The sequence below is a fragment of the Corapipo altera genome, unplaced genomic scaffold, assembly GCF_003945725.1.
Source record: "Corapipo altera isolate COAL_440 unplaced genomic scaffold, ASM394572v1 68, whole genome shotgun sequence".
Lineage (NCBI taxonomy): Eukaryota > Metazoa > Chordata > Aves > Passeriformes > Pipridae > Corapipo > Corapipo altera.
The window spans coordinates 5,394,828-5,416,474 of record NW_020884919.1 but is presented as its reverse complement, the minus strand read 5'-3'; the positions used below and the strand labels follow the sequence as shown (position 1 = coordinate 5,416,474).

The following is a 21,647-nucleotide window of genomic DNA, read 5'->3' as shown; positions in this document are numbered from 1 at the left end:
CCCACTGGATGGCAGTATTAAAATCTTTAATTTAGAAAAAATATAATCTAGCAGATATCTAAAGTAGCACAACACTCAGAAAATCTCCTATATCCTTGGTCAATAACAGCAGTCAGTCAGGATCATGGTTTCATATTTTTGTTGATAAAATTTGTAGTTCTAATGGTCAGGAGAAGCCACTATGTTGGCAAATAACACAAAGCAGAACATTTGTTTCTTGTTTCCTGAACAACACTTAATGGCAGGAGAATGACCAGGAGCCCTTGGAGGGATGTCACACACCAGCAGGGTGTAGTTCAAGTTATTATCCCTGCTACGTGGCAGGGAGAGGTTGCTGAGCTTCCTCTTCCCTGCCCCATCACCGCTGCTCTGGCAAAACAATATTGCCCATCAATTTTCTCTGAGCTGTAGCTTAGCTAAAACAAGAGAAGTTTTGTGTCACCTGGTATTTTAGTGGTACGCTAGTTCAGCTCTGATTTGCAGGGCAAAATACCCTGAGCTGAGTTGATAACCTTCCCCAGTACCCCGCTGTTCTTTAGGGTTCTGCCATTTAGGCTGTTAACTACAAGAATGTGGTTTAAACACTGAGATCCCACCAGACTGCAGCTCTTAACAACAGAGCTGTATGGCTCGCATTTTTCCAGAGAAAGGAAGGAAGGAAAGCAACAAAACCATGAAAAATAATGAAAATACTTCTTCCTTCTGTTCTTCTGAAATGCTTTTATCCTTTCTTTCACTTTTTAAAATTTATTTTATTGTGGCAGTATTACCAAAACTGCTGGACGCTTTGCAATATTTACAAGAAGAGAAACCATTTACAGCTTATCAGCTTTCATCAGTTAGTAGTGGATTCCTGTAATGTACAAAACTATTAGTCAGATGTGGTGGCTGGTTTTGATAAATTGCCTTCTTCTGTGGTTAGTGCATAAAAATTAAAAAAAAAAATGCTTCATTATGTTTTTCATGAGATTTTAATAGTTAGCCCCACTAGTACTGAGGTAGCTCACATTGCATTAACGTTTTCATTATCACTGCAGATTTTCAGCCTTCTGTGGTTGAAGTAGAATCTCAGAGCCTGGGAAGGATTGAGGCACAGAAATGTGCTCCTGCAGCCTTTCCTGTTCCACGAAAGCACTCTCAGGTCAGTTGCTTGTTGATGAGACCTGTGCAGTTCTCCAGGGTTTTCCTGACATCTTTGTGAGCACACAGCTGGGTCAAGGTCAGGACAACATTACCCAGCCTTGGTGGCTAATCTTTTTTTTGATGACTTACAGTATGAGCACAGAATTTCATATTTATTTCTCTCAAACCTCTCTGTGCACAGTTGTCAGGGCTTAACCCCAGTCAGAAACTAAGCACCGCACAGCCTCTCACTCACTACCCCTCCAGCAGGATCAGGGAGGTAAAGGGTAAGTGTGAGAAGATGCATGAGTTGAGATAAAGACAGTTTGATGGCATAGAAAAGGAAGAAAATAATAATAATGATAATAATCATGAAAAAATATTTAGAATATAAAAGTGATGTACAATATATTTGCTCACTACTTGCCAATAGATGCCCAGCCAGCTCCTGAGCAGCAGCCCCTGGCCAGCTTTTCCCCCCAGTTTACATACTGAGAGTGATGCCACATGGTATGGGGTATCCCTTTGGTCAGTGGGGGTCAGCTGTCCTGGCTATGTTCCCTCTCAGCTCTGTGTGCACCCACAGACTACTCACTGTCACAACACGAGAGGATGAAAAGTCCTTAACTTAATATAAACACTGCTTGGCAACAACTAAAAAGATCAGTGTCTTATCAACATTAACTCTGATGGAAAATAAAATTATAATATCTCCTTTTTTAAAGAAATGGATACTCTAGTTCAGACCTGAGACCTCAGTACAGGCAGTACCTAAATATTTACAACGGTTGTTATTGTTGTCTGTTTTTTAAAAGGAGATATCACGTGTCAGTCTCTTCTCCCAGGCAACCAGCAGTAGGACAAGAGGGCATGGTCTTAAGCTGTGCCAGGGGAGGTTTAGGTTGGATATTAGGAAAAAATATTTTTACAGAGAAAATAATCAGATATTGGAATAGGCTGCCCAGGGAGGTGGTGGATTCATTGTCCCTGGAGGTTTTTAAGATGAGACTGGGTGTGGCATCAGTGCCATGGTCTGGTAACCACGACAGTGTTGGATCAAGGGTTGGACTTGGTGATCTCAGAGGTCTTTTCCAACCCAGTCGACTCTCCATGACGTTGGCTTTGGAAAAGTCTCCTGATGGTTGGTAGCTGGGCACTCAAACACACAGATCCTGCTCTTGCTGGGGGTAATGGAATCAAGGCTCAGTCGTCCATCATTCCATGTGTTAGTGGATGGGTAGTTAATAAGCCTGTGCACAGCATACACTCGAAGGCCAGAGGGGTGAAGACATTAGAAGGAAATATTGGAGAGCCTGAAAAATCTCAGCAAAATTGCTGCAAGTAGTTCAGCAGAAGACTGGAGGGGAGAAAGACAGGAGCAATAAAAAGAGCTGTGAAATGTCATAAAGGTGAGAGCGAGGGCAAAAGTGCAGATATCCAGAGGTTATGGAGACTTGGGATGGATGTCTGATGTCTGTAGAAAAGCAAGTTAGAGGCAGGAGAGAAATCTGTAGGAAACCGGGTAGTTCAGGGAACAAGTTAGGGAAAAGTATGATCTATTTGAACATTAATGATTTATGTTTAGGGAGTCTGAATGTCAAAATACAACAAAATCCAGGACTGAATATTCTTCTTCTTTTCTCTATATGGCTTGTAGGCCAAAAATGTACTTTGACTTTTACAAGTAGATTAAGAACTGAAGCTCAGGCTGGCACCCGAGGCTCGAACAGGTGACAGGGTACTGTTGTGTTATCGTGGAGGAATTAGAAGTTGTGTGTTCACATCCTCTGGCTCAGGCATGGGCATCCCACTGCATTTCTAATGCCTGGTCTGCACACATAGCAAGTAGACAAGTTGCATCTGTCACCTGGCAAAGCATCGCAGTGGGACACTGATGAACAGCAGGAAATACTGTGGAAAACAGTAAAAAATCTTGGGTTTTAATGAAACTGTCTCAAGACAAAAAAGAGAGAGGACTCTGAAGGTGGAAATCTCAAAGGCCTCCAGACCTCAGGTGGTCAGATGGAAATAAGGCATCTGCCCTGTTTCATTTGCAAGACTTGTATTGTGCCTTCCTTGAGAGACAGGGACCCTTCCCCTCCTTCTGCTTTACCCGCAGTAGGAATTTTCAGGAAAGAACAGTAAATTCAGAGCTGCTGACACTGCAGTTTCATTCTGTAAGCATTTACATGAATCAAACCTGACAAGAAGCAGAGGCTATATAATAGACTGAACCTCCCTCAACCCCCCACCCCCCCACACTCCAAATACATGGTTGGTTTTATAGGTTTCTCTTGCAGTGTATTATGTAAATAATATGCACAGATGTAGAAGTGGAGATAGTCAACACAAAATCAAGCATCTTGCAAAACTACACTTGTTGAAGTCTTACTGATGGATAGATATGGTTCATGTTGGATTTACACTCTTGATTAGAAAAGTATCCCGGTGCAAATAAACACTGAAAGCTACACATGTGGCTTTGGGATGGAGCAGCAGACCTGGAATTGAAACCAGCAAAAATTTTGTTTGAATAAAGAGAAGTAACTGAACTGCCCTGTTTTTCTTGAAGAGGATGGTAAATAAGCAATCCAAGTCATGAAGAACAAATCAGAACCAGATCATAAGGGCTGGGTTTGGTCAAAGTTTTGCTGAGTTGCCAAAGCAAATGGCCCATAATGTCCAGTTACCTTATCCTTGAAATCATGTAGCTGATTGAACAAGCTGCCATGCCAGAGCTTGCTGGTGTGGATGTGGACATCCAGCTACTGTAGCTATGAGGGTTCTGTATCAGAGCAGCCTGATGCTTAGTTATCTCACAGTTGGACAGAGCAAGACTGAATCTGCCTCCATCCAAGTGCTTGCACAGATATTGCATTTGTTCCTTTTGTATGTAGGGTTATCACAGCAATCATAGACACAATCACTGATTGCATTATCCTGGAACTCATGCTATTCATGACTCAAAGTTCATTTGATAATCCCCTCTAAGAAAAACGTACCAGCAGCCATATGCTGTTTGCCAGGAGTTTTGCACATCAGTGACCTCCCTGGCTTCTAAATAAAAACTGTGGTTTTTCCTGCTTCCAAAAGTAGGTCTCAGAGAACCAGAGCAGCTGAAGGAGCTGGAGAGGGCTCAGCCTGGAGAAAAGGAGGCTCAGGAGAGACTTATCACTCTCTACAAATACCTGAAAGGAGGTTGTGGCGAGGTGTGGGTCGGTTTCTTCTTCCAAGTATCAAGTGACAGGACAACAGGTTCGAGTTGCACCAGGGGAAGTTTAGATTGGATATTATGAAAAATTTCTGCACCAAAAGGGTGATCAAGCATTGGAACAGTCTGACCAGGGAAGCTATGGTGTCACCATCCCTTGAGTTATTTAAAAGACCTGTAGATGTGGCACCTGGTGAAACTGGCAGTGTTGGATTAACAGTTGGATTCAATGACCTTAGGGATCTTTTCCAATGTAAGAGAGTCTATGTTTCCATAGTACCAAACTCTAGACCTATGATCATTCTTGACATGGAGTGAATCTAGTTTTCTGCTTTGAGAGTCTCTGATATCCAGTATGGATTGCATAAGCCAGACCTGGGAGAGTGTGAGAAAAAGGATTTTACAAGAACTCCCTGCATGTGAGAAATGGCCTGGCTCAATTTCACACTGAAAGCATCCATGTGCTGCAACAATATGGTAGATTATTTTTTGCTTTAGAAATCTCACTGTGACATTTTAGGTTTACTTAATCCTTCTATTTTTAAAAGGCTTGCTGGCAATTTACTTCAGTAATAGAAAGGGAGTGTGCTGTTGACTACAGAATATTTGCCTCTTTCCTAGATGACATTGAGAGGTGACATAATGTAAGATTCTGGTTGTGCTTTCATGGCTCATACACCAAAGCAGCTCTCAGTTTTTGTCTCTCAAAGGCACTTCAGGGTAGAACCCTTGGCAACACGTTGAGGCTTCCTATGAATGACTACATTGATGCCACTCAAAGGGATTTGGGTCATTGTGGGTGTCATCTTGATCCTTATGTTAACAGTAGTGTCCAGTTGGTTGTTTTTAGTAATTTTCCCATCTTTACAGTTACCAAATTAGAATAAAATCTGGTTATTGCACTTGGGTTTTTGTTCATGATTGGTTGAACATTCTCTACTGGTAGATTGTGGGCTCTTTACACAACATAAAGTATGATATAAAGGCATTACAAGTTTGCTCCGAATTTTAGGCTTTGGCCAGTTTAAAACACACCTTAGAGTGGTTTGCAGGTTTTAATTCTATAGCTCAAAAAACATCGTGAATTTGTTATTTATTTTGTGTGCGTGGGTATGAGTATTTGGGGAAGGAGGTTGTTTGTTCAGGTCTTTTTGTTTTCTTCTGGATTTAACAAGATTTAAGGTTGAAATTTCCTGTGGTGCCTGTAAACAGCCTGATGTAAAGAAGTTATAGGCATGCTTCTGGAGTGTCTGGCTTTGGTCAGTTTAAATCAGACTTATAATTTTGTAAACTTTTCTAGCAATTTAATTCCATATACTTCTGAAAATGGTTTTGTTTAGCTACATGTTTCACTGCACTGCTTTCACTGCTTTGCATTAAAGCAAATAAACTAATCGCCAGGAAAGACTAATCTCCCTGATCTGGTTTGCAGGGAATAGTATGGATCACTGAGCATGCAACCTTCCATGTCCCTTATCATGAGGATTTGATATCCTTTTTAAATTCGGTTTCTATTGACTTTGTAACTATAAAGCTAATAGCCCTCTTCCTGCTCAGCCATGTCTGTTCTTCGAATGGAAAAGACTGGGAGTTAAAACAGTAGATTAAGGCTGATATTGATGTTTGCCTTTTCAGATGCTTGTTTATTACATCTGTGCCATCAGAAAGTAAAATCGCTACGAAAAGAAGGGAAGCTTCAAAACTAGCATGAACTTTGTCAGTCCCCGAGAATTTCCCACAAACATATTTTATGTGACCGAGAAAAATGAGTCTCCATCAATATAAAGCAGAATACCTGGGTGTCAGTCAAGATGCATCAGTGGTAGGTAAAGTTCATGGTTTTTTCTCTTTTAATTCTAAACTGGTTTTCTTTTGTAAATTTTGTAGTTCTTACCAAAATTTTTGTGGTTGGAGGTGTGCATTCCTTCTAAAAGCACAAAAGCTCTGTTTTCAAAAGTGGGTAAGTCCTGTGTTTAAAAATTTATGTTCTAACAAGTAATCTCAAAGCTTGATATTTACTCATTATAGCCTTTCTAATTATGACTGCTAATATCAACTCTGTTTTTAGCCTGAAAAGAATGTAATTGTGTAAATTTTTATGGCCCAGACTTGAGGACTCTGTAGAATAATTTTATTCATACAGGATGCTCCAAGCCCCATCCAACCTGGCCCTGACACTTCTAGGAATGGGACATCCAGAGCTTCTCTGGGCACCTCTGCCAGTTTGCTTTCAGTATTAAATCATAAATTGTTTTAACTAGGAAAAGGCTGAATAACCAAACCCAGTAAAATGTCGAATTGCATAACATGTATCTTCATTTTATTCTTTATCTATTTTCCAATACTTTTCAGTAAGCTAAGGAAAAAAATTTGATATTAAGTGGAGATAACAGGTCTCAAAAGAAAAGTTTGCATTTTCAAGTTATATAGAACCTCTTTTACAGAGTATTGATATCTTAGTGAAACTTCTTTAATGTCAGCTTAAAGGAAATAAGAATATGTTCTTAATATCTTCAAGTTCTGTGTTCCCTGCTTTATAAAATTATTTGCTGAGGAAAAATGTATTTGATAGAAACAGATACATTAGCTTGTAAACTTTAATAGAAGAACACTGCCTCATGCACACACTTGAGGGAATGTGGTGGGGACAGGCACTGGAAACTTTCAAACCTTCGTCAGCTGGATAGATAGGAAAAGTCAACATTGTGGAGTGGGAAAGGCAATAATTAGTACGAGAAAAAAGGAAAAATAAATGAATATTTGTAAATAGAGACCTGATTTTTTTCTTGATAGTGTTACTTCATCACAGTAATAGTAACTGTGACTTTGTTAATACTGCATCTGCCAAAGTCGATGGAATTGTTATAATGAGGAGGAGAATTCAGCCCAATGTCTCGCTAATTGAAAACAGAAAAGCTTCTTAAAGAATAATGTCATTTAATAAAGGGGGTTTGGGGGTTTTTGTTGGTTTTTTTTTTTATTGATTTTTTTTTAATACCAATTGTATTCTGTTTGGCCAGAAAAGTTTAAGAGCAAGTAAGCATGGTGTTTGCTGTTCTCACAAGCATGTTTGACTCTTCCTTTGAAATCCAATTTTGAAGAATCAATAGAATTGCTAAAGTGTATTGCATCCTCACTGCCATATAATGTCTTTTACCATATTAAGGAAAAGCTTGGTTGTTTTTTCTTTGTTTACTAATTTAAGAAACTTTTAAAAAAAAGGATCAATTCCTGTGGAGAGAGTCAGGCAGAAATTCCACATTTTCAGGTAACTCTATTTCTGGGGCCCTTGTGGTGCTATAAAATGCGATTCTCCCTTGAAGTTTTGGTCACAGCATCACCACAACCTGGTCCCAGAGACAGAGGCCACCAGCATTACACACAGTGAGTAGTTATGTTTCATTTTAGATATCCTGGCGATTTAGGAAATGAACTGATTTTTCTTTGTAAAGTCTAATATGCACTCTTTTACTTTGTATAGTCTAATTTATTTGTGGAGGGTATCTATTGACCCAATATACCCTGATGGCTCTGTCTGCAGCGTTGTGATGCATCATGTCATCAAAACACATATTGCAAAGGCCAAAAAGGATACATTTACTTGCCAGACTAACAGCCCTTGAATAATCACTATGATCTGGAATTTAAAGATCAACAAATTGAGAGAAGTGGGAGAAAAGTGTTTAGTTCAATCTCTGTGTTCCTATACAAAGTCTGCAAAGCAGATTGGAGTTTGACATAGAGAACTGACTGAAATGCTCTGTCCTCTTTCACCTGAAGATCTCAAAACAAGTCTTTTCTTTAAATATCTTCCTCATGTTGTTTTCTTTGAGAATGGGAATTATGCTTAAAAATAAAGTCATTATTTAAATGGTGAGATTCCTACAGTATGTACTTTATCCTCACCTTCATTCCTGGTCTGATTCCTCCTGAGCTTATTCCTCCATGAGGGAGAGACATTTTCCGTCAGAAGACCCCACCTGAGGAACTGTGATAGCTGACCCCATACTTTTGCTCATTATATTTTTTTAAAAATATTTAGTGCTTTAATATATGTTATATAATTAGAACACGTGAACAAGACTCAGCCCAAAGAAGTCTGATGAATTCAGACGGGTCTATGTAATAACTAAAAATACCAGGGTGTAGTCAGTATAACTGCTGTGGCAGATGGGTCTGAGGGACCTGTGTGGTTGTGGTTCACAGCTCTGAAAATGTAGTTGGGTTCACAGGATTCCTTAATAATGTTACTGAAATGTATTGATACCAAAATGGGATATCTATAAGTGAGGTAGGTAAGTGTTAACTTCTCACCTTCTCACTGTCATTTTTGCTCACTTTAATTTCTGTGCTGGCTATTTTTTTCCCCCCAGAACTTTCCACGCAGAAATTGAAACTTCAAGTGTCATTACTTCACTGAAATTAATTTGTCCCTATTATTCCTCATTACCTTTTATCTTGTAACTGCTCTTTAGAGCTTCATACAATCTGCATATTACATTGCTCTATGTGTGCTTTACTAGTTCTGATTTATTTTTTTATAAGCAACATGGTCAATATATACAAATGCTAAGCACCAACCTGATTTGCTATCTGCTGTAATTGGATTCTGCCTTTAATTACAGGTGGTAATGACATTTTAAGCACCTTATACAGGTGTTGGGGGGGTGGGGGTTATGAAATGTTAAGCAACATTAAGAAAGTCTAAGCTTCTGGAGCGTTGCCAAATTTCAGAGGTGCCTTTCAACTCCAAATTGTGATTTTCATGTGAGGGTAATTATAACTCTGGCCACCTGGACTGCTCCTGTTGGAGTCAGGCAGAGCAGAGGAGAAAGCCTGTCTGCAAGCCACACTCTGTGTCTTCTCTCTTTATACATGTTTTCATTTTAAATTATTCCAAATATGTTATGGCTTGTATTCCAACCGCTAATAACACTACATGGCCATCTTTTTGTGTGTGTTTTTGCTGGTCAAAACCAGTGGCAGAATATATTGTTATGCATTGGCAGCATAGCTGAGTTTGGGTGACCTTGGGAAAGGTATTTCAATTATGTTGATGGCCTCCTTGATCTTGTGGGAGTTTTAATTCACATCTATAATTCCAACCTGAGAAAATTAGACGGAGATTTGTTTTGGAACTGACGGGAAAATATATAGCCAGCAAAAGGAGTTGCCTTCTCCTTCATTACTCAGGTAACTTTTCCTGGAAAATAACTTTTTCCTAACAATGGCACTTAAAACTTTCAGCATTTCCAAAATCAACGTATATTCCTCTGTTTCTTTGGTCCTACCTTTTTAAAAGAAAGTGAAAGAGGCAGCAGTTTTCTATGTCCTGTGGAAACCTAATTCAATTCTTAATTTCTCCTCGTTTTCTTCCCTTCTCACAGAACCCCTGCTTATTAGTCACAAAGCCCAAAGGTTTATCCCTCCTGTGCTTGCACAGTGCTGATTGCCTGCTGCTGCCAGCCAGGTCAGGATGCCTGAGCTGCCAGGGAGGGGGGCTCAAGCTGTTCTGGTTAGAATATGCAGCTTTATTTCTAGATTGATCTTAATTCTTCATCTCTAACAGCCTTTTCTGGTGTGAAATCCTGGTTTTAGTGACATCAACAGGATTTCAGTTCTGAGGGCTTCCAATCTTCTGAATTGCCATTTGGTAGGTGCATTGTTGCTGTGTGATACTGCTCCACATTTCCCTGAAAAGAGGTGTCACATCCCACACACACCTTGGGGTATGTATGTAAACACCTCTGGGGGTGTTTAGCCTGGAGAAAAGGGGGTTCAGGTGGGAGACTGGTCTCTTCTCCCAAGTAACAAGCAATAGGATGAGAAGAAACAGCCTCTGGTGGCGCCATGAGAGGTTTAAATTGTATGTTAGGAAAAATTTCTTCGCCAAAAGTGTGGTCAAGACCTGACACAGGCTGTCCAGGGAAGTGACTGAGTCACCATCCCTGCAAGTGTTCAAAACCATCTAAATGTGGCACTTGGGGATTTGGTTTAGTGGTGAAGGAGGCAGGGCTGTGTTAGTGGTTGGACTTGATGGTCTCCCAGGTCTTTTTCCAATTTGAATGATTCTATTGTTTTGGGCTGTTTGTGTAGAACATTTCTGCCTATGAAACGTGAAAACAAGCACATATCTTTAGATATAATGCGAACAAAATTCAAAAATCAAGGTGAGGCTCACACTAATGCTTATCTTGCTAGTCTGGACCAAATTATCTAGATGACTTTTTCTAAGTATTATAATGTCAGAGAGATTGGTGTGCCAGAACTAAGATTTTATTTCTCCTTGTAGGGAGTCTGACCTCTGGCTGGATGTATAGGTCTACTTTACATTGCACTTACAAGATCAGGTAACTTTGTATATATACAACTTCAGAGTTTTTGTATATAAAGAAAAAATATTCAAAACAACTCATAAATGAATTAATAAGTAGTCTGTAATACATGGAGCTCATTGCAGTTCATCATATCAATTCACTTTAGGCTGTGGCAATACTTTTTCCTCTCCATAGTTAATGCTGAAACAAACTTATTATGTGAAGTTATCTCTTAATTTATCTGCATTTATACCAAAGACAAGGGAGAATATCCTGAAAATTAAGCATGACAAGAGTTACCTTGGTTTTGTTTTAATTTTTCTGGGTTTTTTTATTCTCAGTTTTGCTCAGAGTCAGCTGGAACTTCAGGTGCTTTTCCATTCCGTCATCTCTGTGACAGTGTTACAAGGATGTCCTTGGTGGCCAGGTCCTGCTCTCTGCTGGGATCTGGTATGGAGCCACCCAGTGTGGCTGTCTGAACTATTACCCTCCCAGACTGATCTTTCACCAATCTAGTGTAACTTTGTGCTGGAAAACTGCTGGAGCTGTTCCATGTTAGTTTTGCCATGACACTAACACACTCACCCCCAGCAAATGGAGCAACACAAACGGCAAGGGGAATTTTTCCTTTCCTAATTGCAGCAGTGCATCTCCTTTGCAGGTCCAACACCAAGCTTCCTTTCCCCAGGGACCAGACTAAGTAAGAAGATGCTTGTGCTAAAAAACTCAGCCCATCTGAGCAGCTCTCACCAAGTGGAGACCCTGTGGGAGTGCAGGAGCACTGGAGCAAATTTCCAGGTCAGTGGCTCTGGAGGGATCGGTAGACTGCCAGGGAGAGGTAGGATGTTAGTTACTGGAAAACCAGAAGGAATAAGCTGATGGACTGGGAGCTCTAATAAGCCAGACTCACAAAAGAGAAGTGATTTGAAGCAAAGACCAACTACCACATTTGCCTCAACTGGAGAAAGGTGAATCATAGGATCATGCTGATCCTTGGAAGGCATCCCAAGGACCATCTGCTCCAACCTCTCCTGGAAAAAGCATGGTCTAGACAACATGGCCCAGCACCCTCTCCTGCTGAATCTTAAAAGTGTGCAATGCTGAGGCAGCAAGAGAAGGATAAAACAGTCAGACCAGGGGATAGTAATGGCTTACAGGGTGTTTACCAGAGCTGATGTGTGTTTGTTTTCCAGTTCTCACCTCCCTGTGCAATCCCAGGCTGTGCTCTGTGTTCTGTCCTGGTTTATATTTGATGTCGCAGCAAGAAGACAAGGTGCCATTAGCTTTTACTTGAAAGGTCATATTGAAGCTATTTTCCTCTAATCTGAGAGATTTCAGCCATGGGAAAATAAAATTTTAAAATCTGGCCCAAGCAAGCCCCCTAACCTGTCCATATCACAGAGAAATGAAGTTAAACATTGAATTGTATGTTGGAAAATTACTCCAAAATTGCTTAGCTTGCTTTTCAGTCCCTGGTGTCAATTGTTCTCTGTATGAAAGAGAATGAATTCCTCCATATTTAGGAAATTATTCTGCAAAATTTTAGCCTGCCATTAACAAAACCCAAATATTAAGATATATTTTGGCCACTTTAAAATCTCAACACTGAAGACATGTTTATTGTGAAGTAAGTGGGTAATCCCATCCCAGCTAATAAATGCATTGGGGTATCAAATGTGCCACTGAGCTCCTGGGACTGGATGGATACTTGGATGTCTCAGCTAAGCCATGGTGACTGACACCAGATACGAGCTTTACTTGCCTTAAATACAGAACAGCGTAGAAAAAACCTTTCCCCAACATTTGGGATGGGTTAAAAAAGCACACCTTGTCATCTCAGTTTAGCTGAAGTACTGTGACTCCTTAAGCTGCAGGAACTAAGCTGTATGGCTGAGCCTTAAGCACCTCTTTGTAACTTCAAGCATAAGCTTATGTGGTTTGCTGAGGCAGAGTTCACATTTTGAAATCAAGGTTCACATTTATGCCTGTGCTTAGTTTAAAGCACTGTCAGTACTCACATTGGACTTGCATTTATCCATTGAGAATCTGAGCTGTAAGGAAGAAATAAATCCAGTGGGATAGTCTCCTATGTAAGTGTAATTCATAAATATTTGCAGAATCAGGTCTGCAGGTTCGAGTATGTTCTGTAGCTATTTTATGGCTTAGGCAGGGTTACCTGCTCATCTTGCCACTTTTAATTTTATTTTGATACTAGTACAGTGTTTGAAACTAATGTTCAAACTTTATTCCCTGTTGATCAGGAAAAAAAAAGCATCTATGCACTGTTAGCATGAATATTGACCACAAGGTGAGCAGGACACTTTTTTTTGTCAGAAGCTTGCTTGTCAGCATGCTGGTGATAGATCAGATGTAAAGAAAATCACTTCTGCAAAACCAATTTGCTAAGGGGCCTGTAAAATCCATTTTTAAAAAGTTACTGAGGCAAAAAAAGTGAAGGACTAGCCAACCAGACATTTTGATTGGCTCTTCAAGGTCAGAACGTGATTACTAATTCATCAAATACCTTACTGGTAGCACTGTTTGAAGAGCAAACAACTCTGTGCAGATGTTCTACCTAATAATTCCAGTATCATGGAAAGAATTTTTTACTTACTTTTGGCAATACTACAGTCATAGGAGCTGTGGCCTTCAAAGCACTGGCAGCCCAGTTCCGTGCAGTGTCCCTTGTCGTTACAGAGAGCAGGACACCGGAGGGCGGCGAGGATTTCCTTCAGGGGAGCAGATGGCTGGTTCCCAACATGAAACACTGTGTTTCTGCTTCCAAGCACTCTCCTTTCACATTCATTTTCCAAAAGGGCTATCAGCGCCCTCACCCAAGCCACATCATCTTTGAGCTGCAGGTCCAAAAGGCATATTTCAATTGCCTCATCCAGCTGTTTTCCGAGGAGGTCTTTACAGGCCAAGCCAATGGTGGAATTTGCAAGAATCTGGTGGCAAATCTCCCGAGCTCTGGCGGCAGTCAGGCCGTTGGGAGTGGGCCATGTCAGTGGAAATTTCATCCGAACCCCTTCAAAGTAATCCTCAGGGAAAAAATAGGCAAATCTCTCTGAGTCCCTCTGAGTTGGACCATGCAATGGGTGAAAGGATGAGTGTTCATAATAGTCATCTTGCCTTCTCACTTTCCTTAGGTCTCCTGTTGGTTTGATAGAGTTAGTGGAACTGTTGTTATTCACAGAAACATTGTGTGTGAGGGGCTTTAATTGGACCTTGGGGCTACCTCTCTTTTGGACTGATTTAGGCAGATATCTTTGCTCAAAAGGCTTGGTCAATGGTTTCTCACCTTTTCTTAAAGCAGACTCTGTTTCTGAGTGAGTGACAAACTCAGATGTAACATCCAGATAAGGGATTGCAGAGCTGTAATCCACATGATCATAATGGCAACCAGAGGACTGAGGGAAAGGAGTCTGAAAGGCATTCAGTGTGTTTGCCACCGGCACAGACTTAGTGCTCCCCTTCTGACATCTGCAGTAATTTCTCCTTTGATTCCCCTCAGAAGGTGCTGGAGTCCTGTCAAATAAACTCTTCCCTGGAGGTATTCTAATTTAAAAATAGAAAGAAATTAGAGGGAGAAAACTTTCAACAAATTAGTCTATAATATCAAGTAAACCCTCTTTCCCTGAGGCTGGGGTATGTACAAATTCCCAATCTACAAAAGTACTTAAGAAAATGCTTAAGTTTGATCTCTGTTTTCTTTAGTCACTTTTGCACTGCCCTTCTTTAGTTGTCCTGTATGTTTTTTAGCACTACATGGGGACTTTTTAGTAACAGATGCTTAAGTGTTTTTCTGGAGCGCTGCCTAGCTGCTTGACTTCTCTTTGCAGAACTTTCTTTGAGGTGCAGGTTACCCTTTGTGTATTACGCATGAAATAAGGCCTTAGATTTGTCCCTGGTGTGACCCAGATAACTCTTGGAGAACCACAAAAAAGTCATATTTGTTTCTAGTACTGTATTATGAAAACCACCTTTATCTGCCTGTGCTTTGCTTACCACGTGTTTCCTCTAACATGTGGATCACTTTTTTCTTTTAAATGTTTTGTTTTTCTTTATTTTTTAATTTTATGCGTACTTAATTTCATTCTTGTCTTCTAAAGGATTTTTCTTTGAGTTTTTCTTTCAACACAAAGCAATTTTCTATTGATCATAGGGTTAGGCTGTCATATAAGGTGAGGTGATTCCCCCCCCTTTTTAATTTAGTCCCTCTTTAATGATGGATGAACTTCGAGAGAGTTCAACTTGAATAAACAGCCATGATTAAAGATTCTTCAGAAATTTCATATCTCTTATTGATCTTATTTGTGCAGCACAAGAGGAATCCTAGAGCTTCATAGAAAAGGATGTGTTTCCTGCCCCAATAGTTGGCAGTGCATCCTTTCCAGAAAAATTTGAAATAGCACCAAAAATCTAAATTATTTTGGCATTAATTTTATCTTGCAGCCAGAATGTTGAGGTTTCAGGAAAGTGAAAGCAGTTGTCAACATATTGGAGCCAGATGCTAGATATTGTTGTTGGAAACTGTAATTTCCTTTATCCAATTTTTCCAAAATATATTGAAAATGGCATATGTGATATTACTGTTTTAGTCATTGACACAACCGTAACTTTTAACTAAAATCTCTCAGTGACACTGGTAAAACGAACCAATTTCTCCTCCTGAAACATGAGCACAAACATTTATGAAACCCTTTTTCCCAGTGTTTGGGCACAGTAGAATGGGTTGGTTTTCAGGCTCATGGAAATGCACAAGCTATTTTGCACTTTAATACAATGGAGGAAAATAAAACATATTAGATATTGAGGTGGTATTAGCCCTTTGGACAACACATTTTAGTGTCTGAGTGGGCGTCCTGCACACACCATTCCTCCGGCTCTAAAATAGAGGGGTTACCTGCACCTGAACCTTCTTAATGGCAAACCTAAACCAAGGCAGCAGAATTAGCTCTTCCTTTGGTATAATATTGCATAAACTAAAGGCTGGGGTAAATATAATTTACTTAATAAATAATCAAATAAATAAAAAAATAACTGTTCCAGAATCAGGGCAGAAACTTAACACAGAAATGAAAATTTCAGTACAATGAAACTCTTTTGCCTTGAGATTCTGTTGAGATAAAATCCTTTCTTAAATCTGTGTGAAACTGACTGCCTTCTTTTGGTCAGCCCTGGTCAACAGGATGGAATTGAAAGTGTGGAAAGGATGGAGCCACTGGAAACCCCATCCTTCCTCACAGCCATGCATGTAACCAACAACACCTCAGTGAGCTGGGATGGGCCTTCTGTGCCCTGCATAAGATGACCACACTCTCATTCCTCTGAGTTTCCCACTACAATCAAGGAAAAACTAAAGATAAGTTTTTCAAACTGAGCTGGATAATATTATAAAGTCCAAAATTATTAGTGTTTCTGCTTCTTCTTGGTATATGTTAAAAATGGTTTGAAAAATTATTTAATCTGCTTAAAACACATGCTTTAAAACTCAGTTCTTCTTTGCCTGTTCACTATTTAAGGGCTGGGAAGCTCTAATGTTGTTTTATTTTTTAAAAGTTGTGTTGGAAAGCTAATGTGTAAACCAGATCTGTGTCATTCAGAGCCCTGCAGCTGCTTGAGAGAGGTGGGAGCCAGGGAAAGCACCATATGGTGGGCACTCAGAGTAGCTTCAGGTACTGGAGAAAACCTAACACGCTTTCAGGGTTATTTAAAATGAAATTAAAAACAGCAGCAGAAAAATCACCCTCTAGCTTTTGGTTTTTTCTTCACCATTTCCCTGTGGGTGGATCAGAGAATGATCCAGTCTCCTCAGGAGATGGCCTTAGTTTCTCCATTGGCTTGTTTTTTTAACCAAGTTCTGAAGGGTACTTGACAATCCATCCTTAGGAGTACTGCAAGATGAAACTCATCACCCCTCTTGCCATTCTCACTTAGCATGAGTTTCTCCTGCTTTCCCTGAAGTACCTCCGTCATAAGTGCTGAGCCCTAGAAAATTCCTCAGTGCTTTACAGGTATATTCCTTTATATTGTGTTTTGGCTTCAGATCTTCCAACAAACTTGATTAGAATAGGTCCTCCTAAGGATCTTGTTAGCACATTTTGGGTAGTGAGCTACTGGTTGGTTCTTTAACCAAGCTATTTGTCCATCTGCCTTCCGAGGAGAAAGCTCTGACTGACTGTCACATTATTAGGATATTAATGATGGCTGTTGAATTCTAAATATTACGATTTGCAATGACAGGTCAAAACAGACATTAGATAGCCACTGCTTAGGCCCATTGAACAGAACTAGAATATGGTAGAAGTGATTATTTTCTGAAATGCAAGAGTTGTAAAAATTTATTGTTCCTCTAGGATTGCACTGTTTCCATGTACAGAGTAAATGGTATGTTACAGTGTTTTGCCTTATTTTTCCTTATTTTCAAAACATACTTTAAGATTCCACAATCAAACCCATTTGGGTTTTAGGAACACCTATTAGGCATGTTTAAAGTTCAGCAACAGGAATAAAAATGTGGGATAGGGATATGGTTATGGACAGGGATAGGGACAGTGAAAAGGATATGTCGGAAAGCCAGACTCCTGGTTCTGGTTCTAGACCATCTGTCTCAGAAAGTGCAAGTTTTCAGAGCTCACTGTCATCATTAGTCGAGGAGATATTAAGTTTTAACATGGTACATATACTACCACACTTTGTCAAAATGTAACATTTAATCTGTACTCACATATTGTAATTAGTGTTCAGTAATGAACACAGGAAATACCAAACCCTTAATTAATCCCTATTGTCAGTTATCTACATTTCAAGTGCGGGTGAGAGCTGCTTTTTTTTTTTTTTTTTTTAAACAGCTAAGAGGGATCTTAACACAGCTGTTAACATGACATCACTTGTGAATATAACTTCTGTCTCAGTAAGTGCTGATGTGTATTGTGCTGACTGAAAATTAAGCCCCTGTGCTGTTGGGATGGAAATGGGTCCCTGGGCTTCCCCTCTAGGTTAAGCAGATCTCTCTGTCGGGTCGTGGGTAATGAAATAAACCTATCAAGACCATTTGTAACAGGACTCAGAGCGTCTCCTGGGTGGGATCCTCTGTGACTTCGTACCTCCACTCCTCTATGAAGTCTTCCTCAGGAACATTGCTCAGGTCGTTTTGGCTGATCCCGTCAAAGAGGCCACACAAACCCCTGGTGCTGTTGAAGTCCCTGCCTGGTGTCCTCACAGTCACACCCATTCCCCACTCGCTCAGGTCGGCTCGAACAAATGCTCCCGAAGGGAACAGGATCTGAAGAGGCAGAAAAAAACCCCCAGTGAATTGAAGCTCTTACCAAGCTTTTTATGCAATAAAAAATGTCCCTTTCCATAAATGAAAATATCAAAGCAGGACGTTAGAGACGGTGGAGGTAATTTAAGATCACTTAGAAACACTATAAATATTTATTTGTGCTATTATTTATCTTGCTTTCAGATTCCATGGTATTAATATCTGATAGCATTACATAAATATGAAACTGCACAAGTACTTTCTTTTTAAATTAATAATTGCACCCATTGAAGTTTTCCCACTGGTAAGTTACCAGCTAATTTTTGAAGTGACTTCCATGACAATAAGGCCACCCTTGTGTCTTTGCCTGGGAAATAATTTCTTTTAGATAAACTGCCAAGTTTGAAAAACAGCTTTCTTCTCTCTGAAAAATTTTTTCATTTTCCAAGGCCGGATTACCCAGAAAATGATTGTGTTTTAAAGTAGATAAAGCAATTTTCTCATTAAAGAACTAGTGGTAGGCTTACACTGACCTTTAAAAGAAAAAAAATGGCAAAGTTCAAAACAAGAAGTAAGTGTGTGGATAATGGATTTTTCAGATTGGTTTACTAACCAAGAAATAAAAAGAAAAAAAAGGAAAAAGAAAATATCCGCTCAACTGAAATGTATTTTTGTTTGTTTGCTTTATTTTTTTTTTTAACCAGAAAAGAAAATTATTTGAAAATTATCTGGGCCAGGAGCATACTGTCCTGATAAGTAGCCTTAATATTTTCTTTTTTATCCAAAATTAAAAGTTTTCAGTTAATCTTAAAAAATACATTAAAGAGTTGTAAACATCTCATTATAATAATTTCAAAATAAGTATTCACCTTTTTTAAGAGGCCTCTGCCTAAATATAATTTATTCAGGCAAATAATGTCCTTTGCTTTTCTGTCTTTGTGGGGATTTTTGGGTCCCTTCTAAGTTCCTCCCCACCAAATCTATTCATATCTGTGAAGGAACAACAAGCTTATATTCTTATTGCTGTGCTGGAATCTAGAGTTTACATATTAACTCCACTAAATAATAATGCTGCCCCTTTTAGCTTCCCAGCCATCATTTCAGGCATGCAAATACTTTTTTGAGGAGCTCTCCATGAGCAGAGCAGCAAAGTGCCACCGAGTGCAATGGCAGCTTGGGACACAGTTTTGAACTCAGTCTCTCTGTGTTTTGATCAGGGCATTTAAAGCCTCCTTTTCTTCAAAAATTATTTGCCTTGGGGAATAATGTAAGGCTTCATATAAAACCAGTGCTTTGAACACCTCAGATGTTCTTGGCTGTCCCTCCACTTTGGCTGTACCTATGTTTCACTTCCCAAGGTAAGTATAAATAAAATCCCAGTAATCCCTCAACATAAAACTCAAATGGCCTGATGGGTTTAACTTTTTTTTCTGCTGATTTAATAGGTAGAGCAGGAGAACTGCAGCTGACACAGTACTGGGTAGGATTTGATTTCCTTCTTCACATAAACACGTGTCTTCTAATTACATGCTTTACTGCAGGGAGGAGTATTTCCTACAATGCTGTGTGTAAAATCCTTGCAGTCAGAATTGCACGAGCTGTTCAGTCTTCCATGCTATCTGGATTAATATTTCCGGGTGTGGATTTATTTCAGGAGTTTGGAGGGCTGTAACTCTTTCCTTTCCTGCTGCCTCAGGCAACATGTCCCACCTGGATTTAACGTGCTGATTGAGGCTTCAAAGAAGCTTTTTTGAGAGATATATAGTGACTGGCTCCTGAAAGCTGTCACCTTGCACAGAAAAACATGACTTAACCCCACTCTAAGCCTCCTTGAATGTCGTGGGACCCAGGGGAGAGCCAGCTCCTGTGCTGCATGAGGCTGATGATGGGCAACTGCTGAGCAAACCAGGATGCTCTGTGGTGTGATCAGGGATCACTGCTGCACAGTTCCTACAGATTCCTGCTAAGAGCAGGATCCATGTTTGTGTCCTGATTTGTTTCCCTGAGATTTACCTCAGGTGTAAATGAGAATTGGGTTTCCTTGCTAAGAATATTCTAGTAATAAAACAGTTATTATATTGCATTGAGTTGTAAAATGAAATGACAGCTTGATTCCTGCTTTTTCTCTATTCTATAATTAACATACTCTCAATTACTACCTTCCTGAGATCTATTCCAAGCGAGATCACAAGGAGAGCCAAGCACAGGCGCTTCCTGCATCATTCTGGCTCTAGTGTGGACCAGTCTTCATCCAAAACATTTCATGGCAATAAATCTTGATGATACAACCCTAGGACAAAATTATCTTCTTGGCCATAATTTGTGGCTCTTCTTCTCATCAGACCCCCTGGTGTAGCCTGCTCTTATTCTTCCGGTGATTTCACTGGATTAGTGTGGACAAGTGATACTTATGCAAAGTATGTTGCGGCCATATATTTTTTAGGCAAATGCTTTACATTACACCAAATGCTGCACATTTGCAGTCCATTTTCACAGCTTTTGGGGGCTATCTGGATCTGACTAATAGTACCTTACTGCTCCACTCTAAAACTCCATTATTCTGCTACCTGTGATGTTTCCTTGAATATTTATATTGTGAGCTCTGCAAAGAAATTTGCTGTATGTGATGTGGTTGGGTAGTGCCTGGCATAAACAAACAGGGAGCTGGCTGCAGTGCTGCAGAGAGTAAGTAACAATATTAGTGCTCTGCTATGTCTCTAAGAAATTTCCAGAGATGCTTGTTTTGTTTTGTTTTACAGTTTGCTAGACTAACACTTTAACCAGCTACTTCCCTGCACCTTGTTTTGTGGTGCATTTTGCTGCAGGCACTCTTATGGCTTCAGGTAGATGTTTTTGCAGAAACTTTATTAATAATTCAGAAATATTTAACCCGTGTTTTCAAAACACAGCAATAACAAGAGTGCTCAACAATCCATGTAGTGTTATTTTCACAAGAGTGCCCAACCATCCACGTACTGTTATTTTTCTGCCTCCATAAGACTTTAGGATTTTGACGTGTGGCGGTGCCTCGGTGCTTTTGATGGTCAGCTGGGGTCTGCTCTCCCGAAAGTGGCTATTGCAAGTGTCCAGAATCACGGTGTCACCCCCTTCCTGGGCAGCTACACCACAGTTGCAGGTGGTGGCAGAGCGGTGGCCTCCACAATCCCACTGCCGGATGTGCACCTCAAACACCCGCGACACACTCCGGCACAGAAGGAAGGTCCCAATTTTGTAGTTGTCATAGCGCCTAAACAGCCACAAAGAAACAGAAACAAGGAGGATTTAGAGACTCTGAGCATCCACCTGCATTGATTATTTGTTGGTGGTGGCTGGCCTTGGAGGAGGGAAAAATCCACACACAGGGAAGCGTTTCTCCAGCGCTGTATCCAAGGGAAACACCACCGCAGTTATTAGCTGGAAGTGCATGAGAATTCCCGTGAAAAGTGGGAGCTGTCTCCCAGCTGCTGCCATGGCAATGGGCATGGATAAAAAGGATAAACATTTGATATAAAGCAAATGGGAAGAAGTCCCTGCCTCCAGGTCTTAATAAATATGTTTTGGGTTCTAACCAGATGCTTTAGAGCACGATCTTACTCAAAGAAAGGGAAATCAGTGCTGAAATAACCTCTTCTGTCACCAATCACCAATTTTTACAAGTCTGGCTGTGGCTAGGTAAAGGCTTCCTGTGAAAATCTGGGATTCTACTGAAAACCTGCTAAAATGAAGTTGG

The 21,647-nt window shown here is 40.1% G+C and overlaps 1 protein-coding gene and 1 long non-coding RNA gene across 2 annotated transcripts in view; one reads left to right on the top strand and one right to left on the bottom strand.

The window, feature by feature from the left end:
* Nucleotides 1-21,647, bottom strand: part of LOC113953324 (von Willebrand factor D and EGF domain-containing protein-like) — a 175,189-nt gene that overhangs the window by 79,986 nt on the left and 73,556 nt on the right. The window contains 3 exon segments of the mRNA XM_027656358.1: nucleotides 13,265-14,208; nucleotides 17,760-17,938; nucleotides 20,894-21,164. Of these exon segments, the coding sequence (XP_027512159.1) occupies nucleotides 13,265-14,208; nucleotides 17,760-17,938; nucleotides 20,894-21,164 (1,394 nt within the window).
* LOC113953325 overlaps nucleotides 8,511-21,647 on the top strand; it is a 40,465-nt gene continuing 27,328 nt past the window's right edge. The window contains exons 1-3 of the long non-coding RNA XR_003529842.1: nucleotides 8,511-8,624; nucleotides 10,626-10,683; nucleotides 11,312-11,448. This is a non-coding gene — a long non-coding RNA (uncharacterized LOC113953325). The remainder of the gene's footprint in view (nucleotides 8,625-10,625; nucleotides 10,684-11,311; nucleotides 11,449-21,647) is intronic.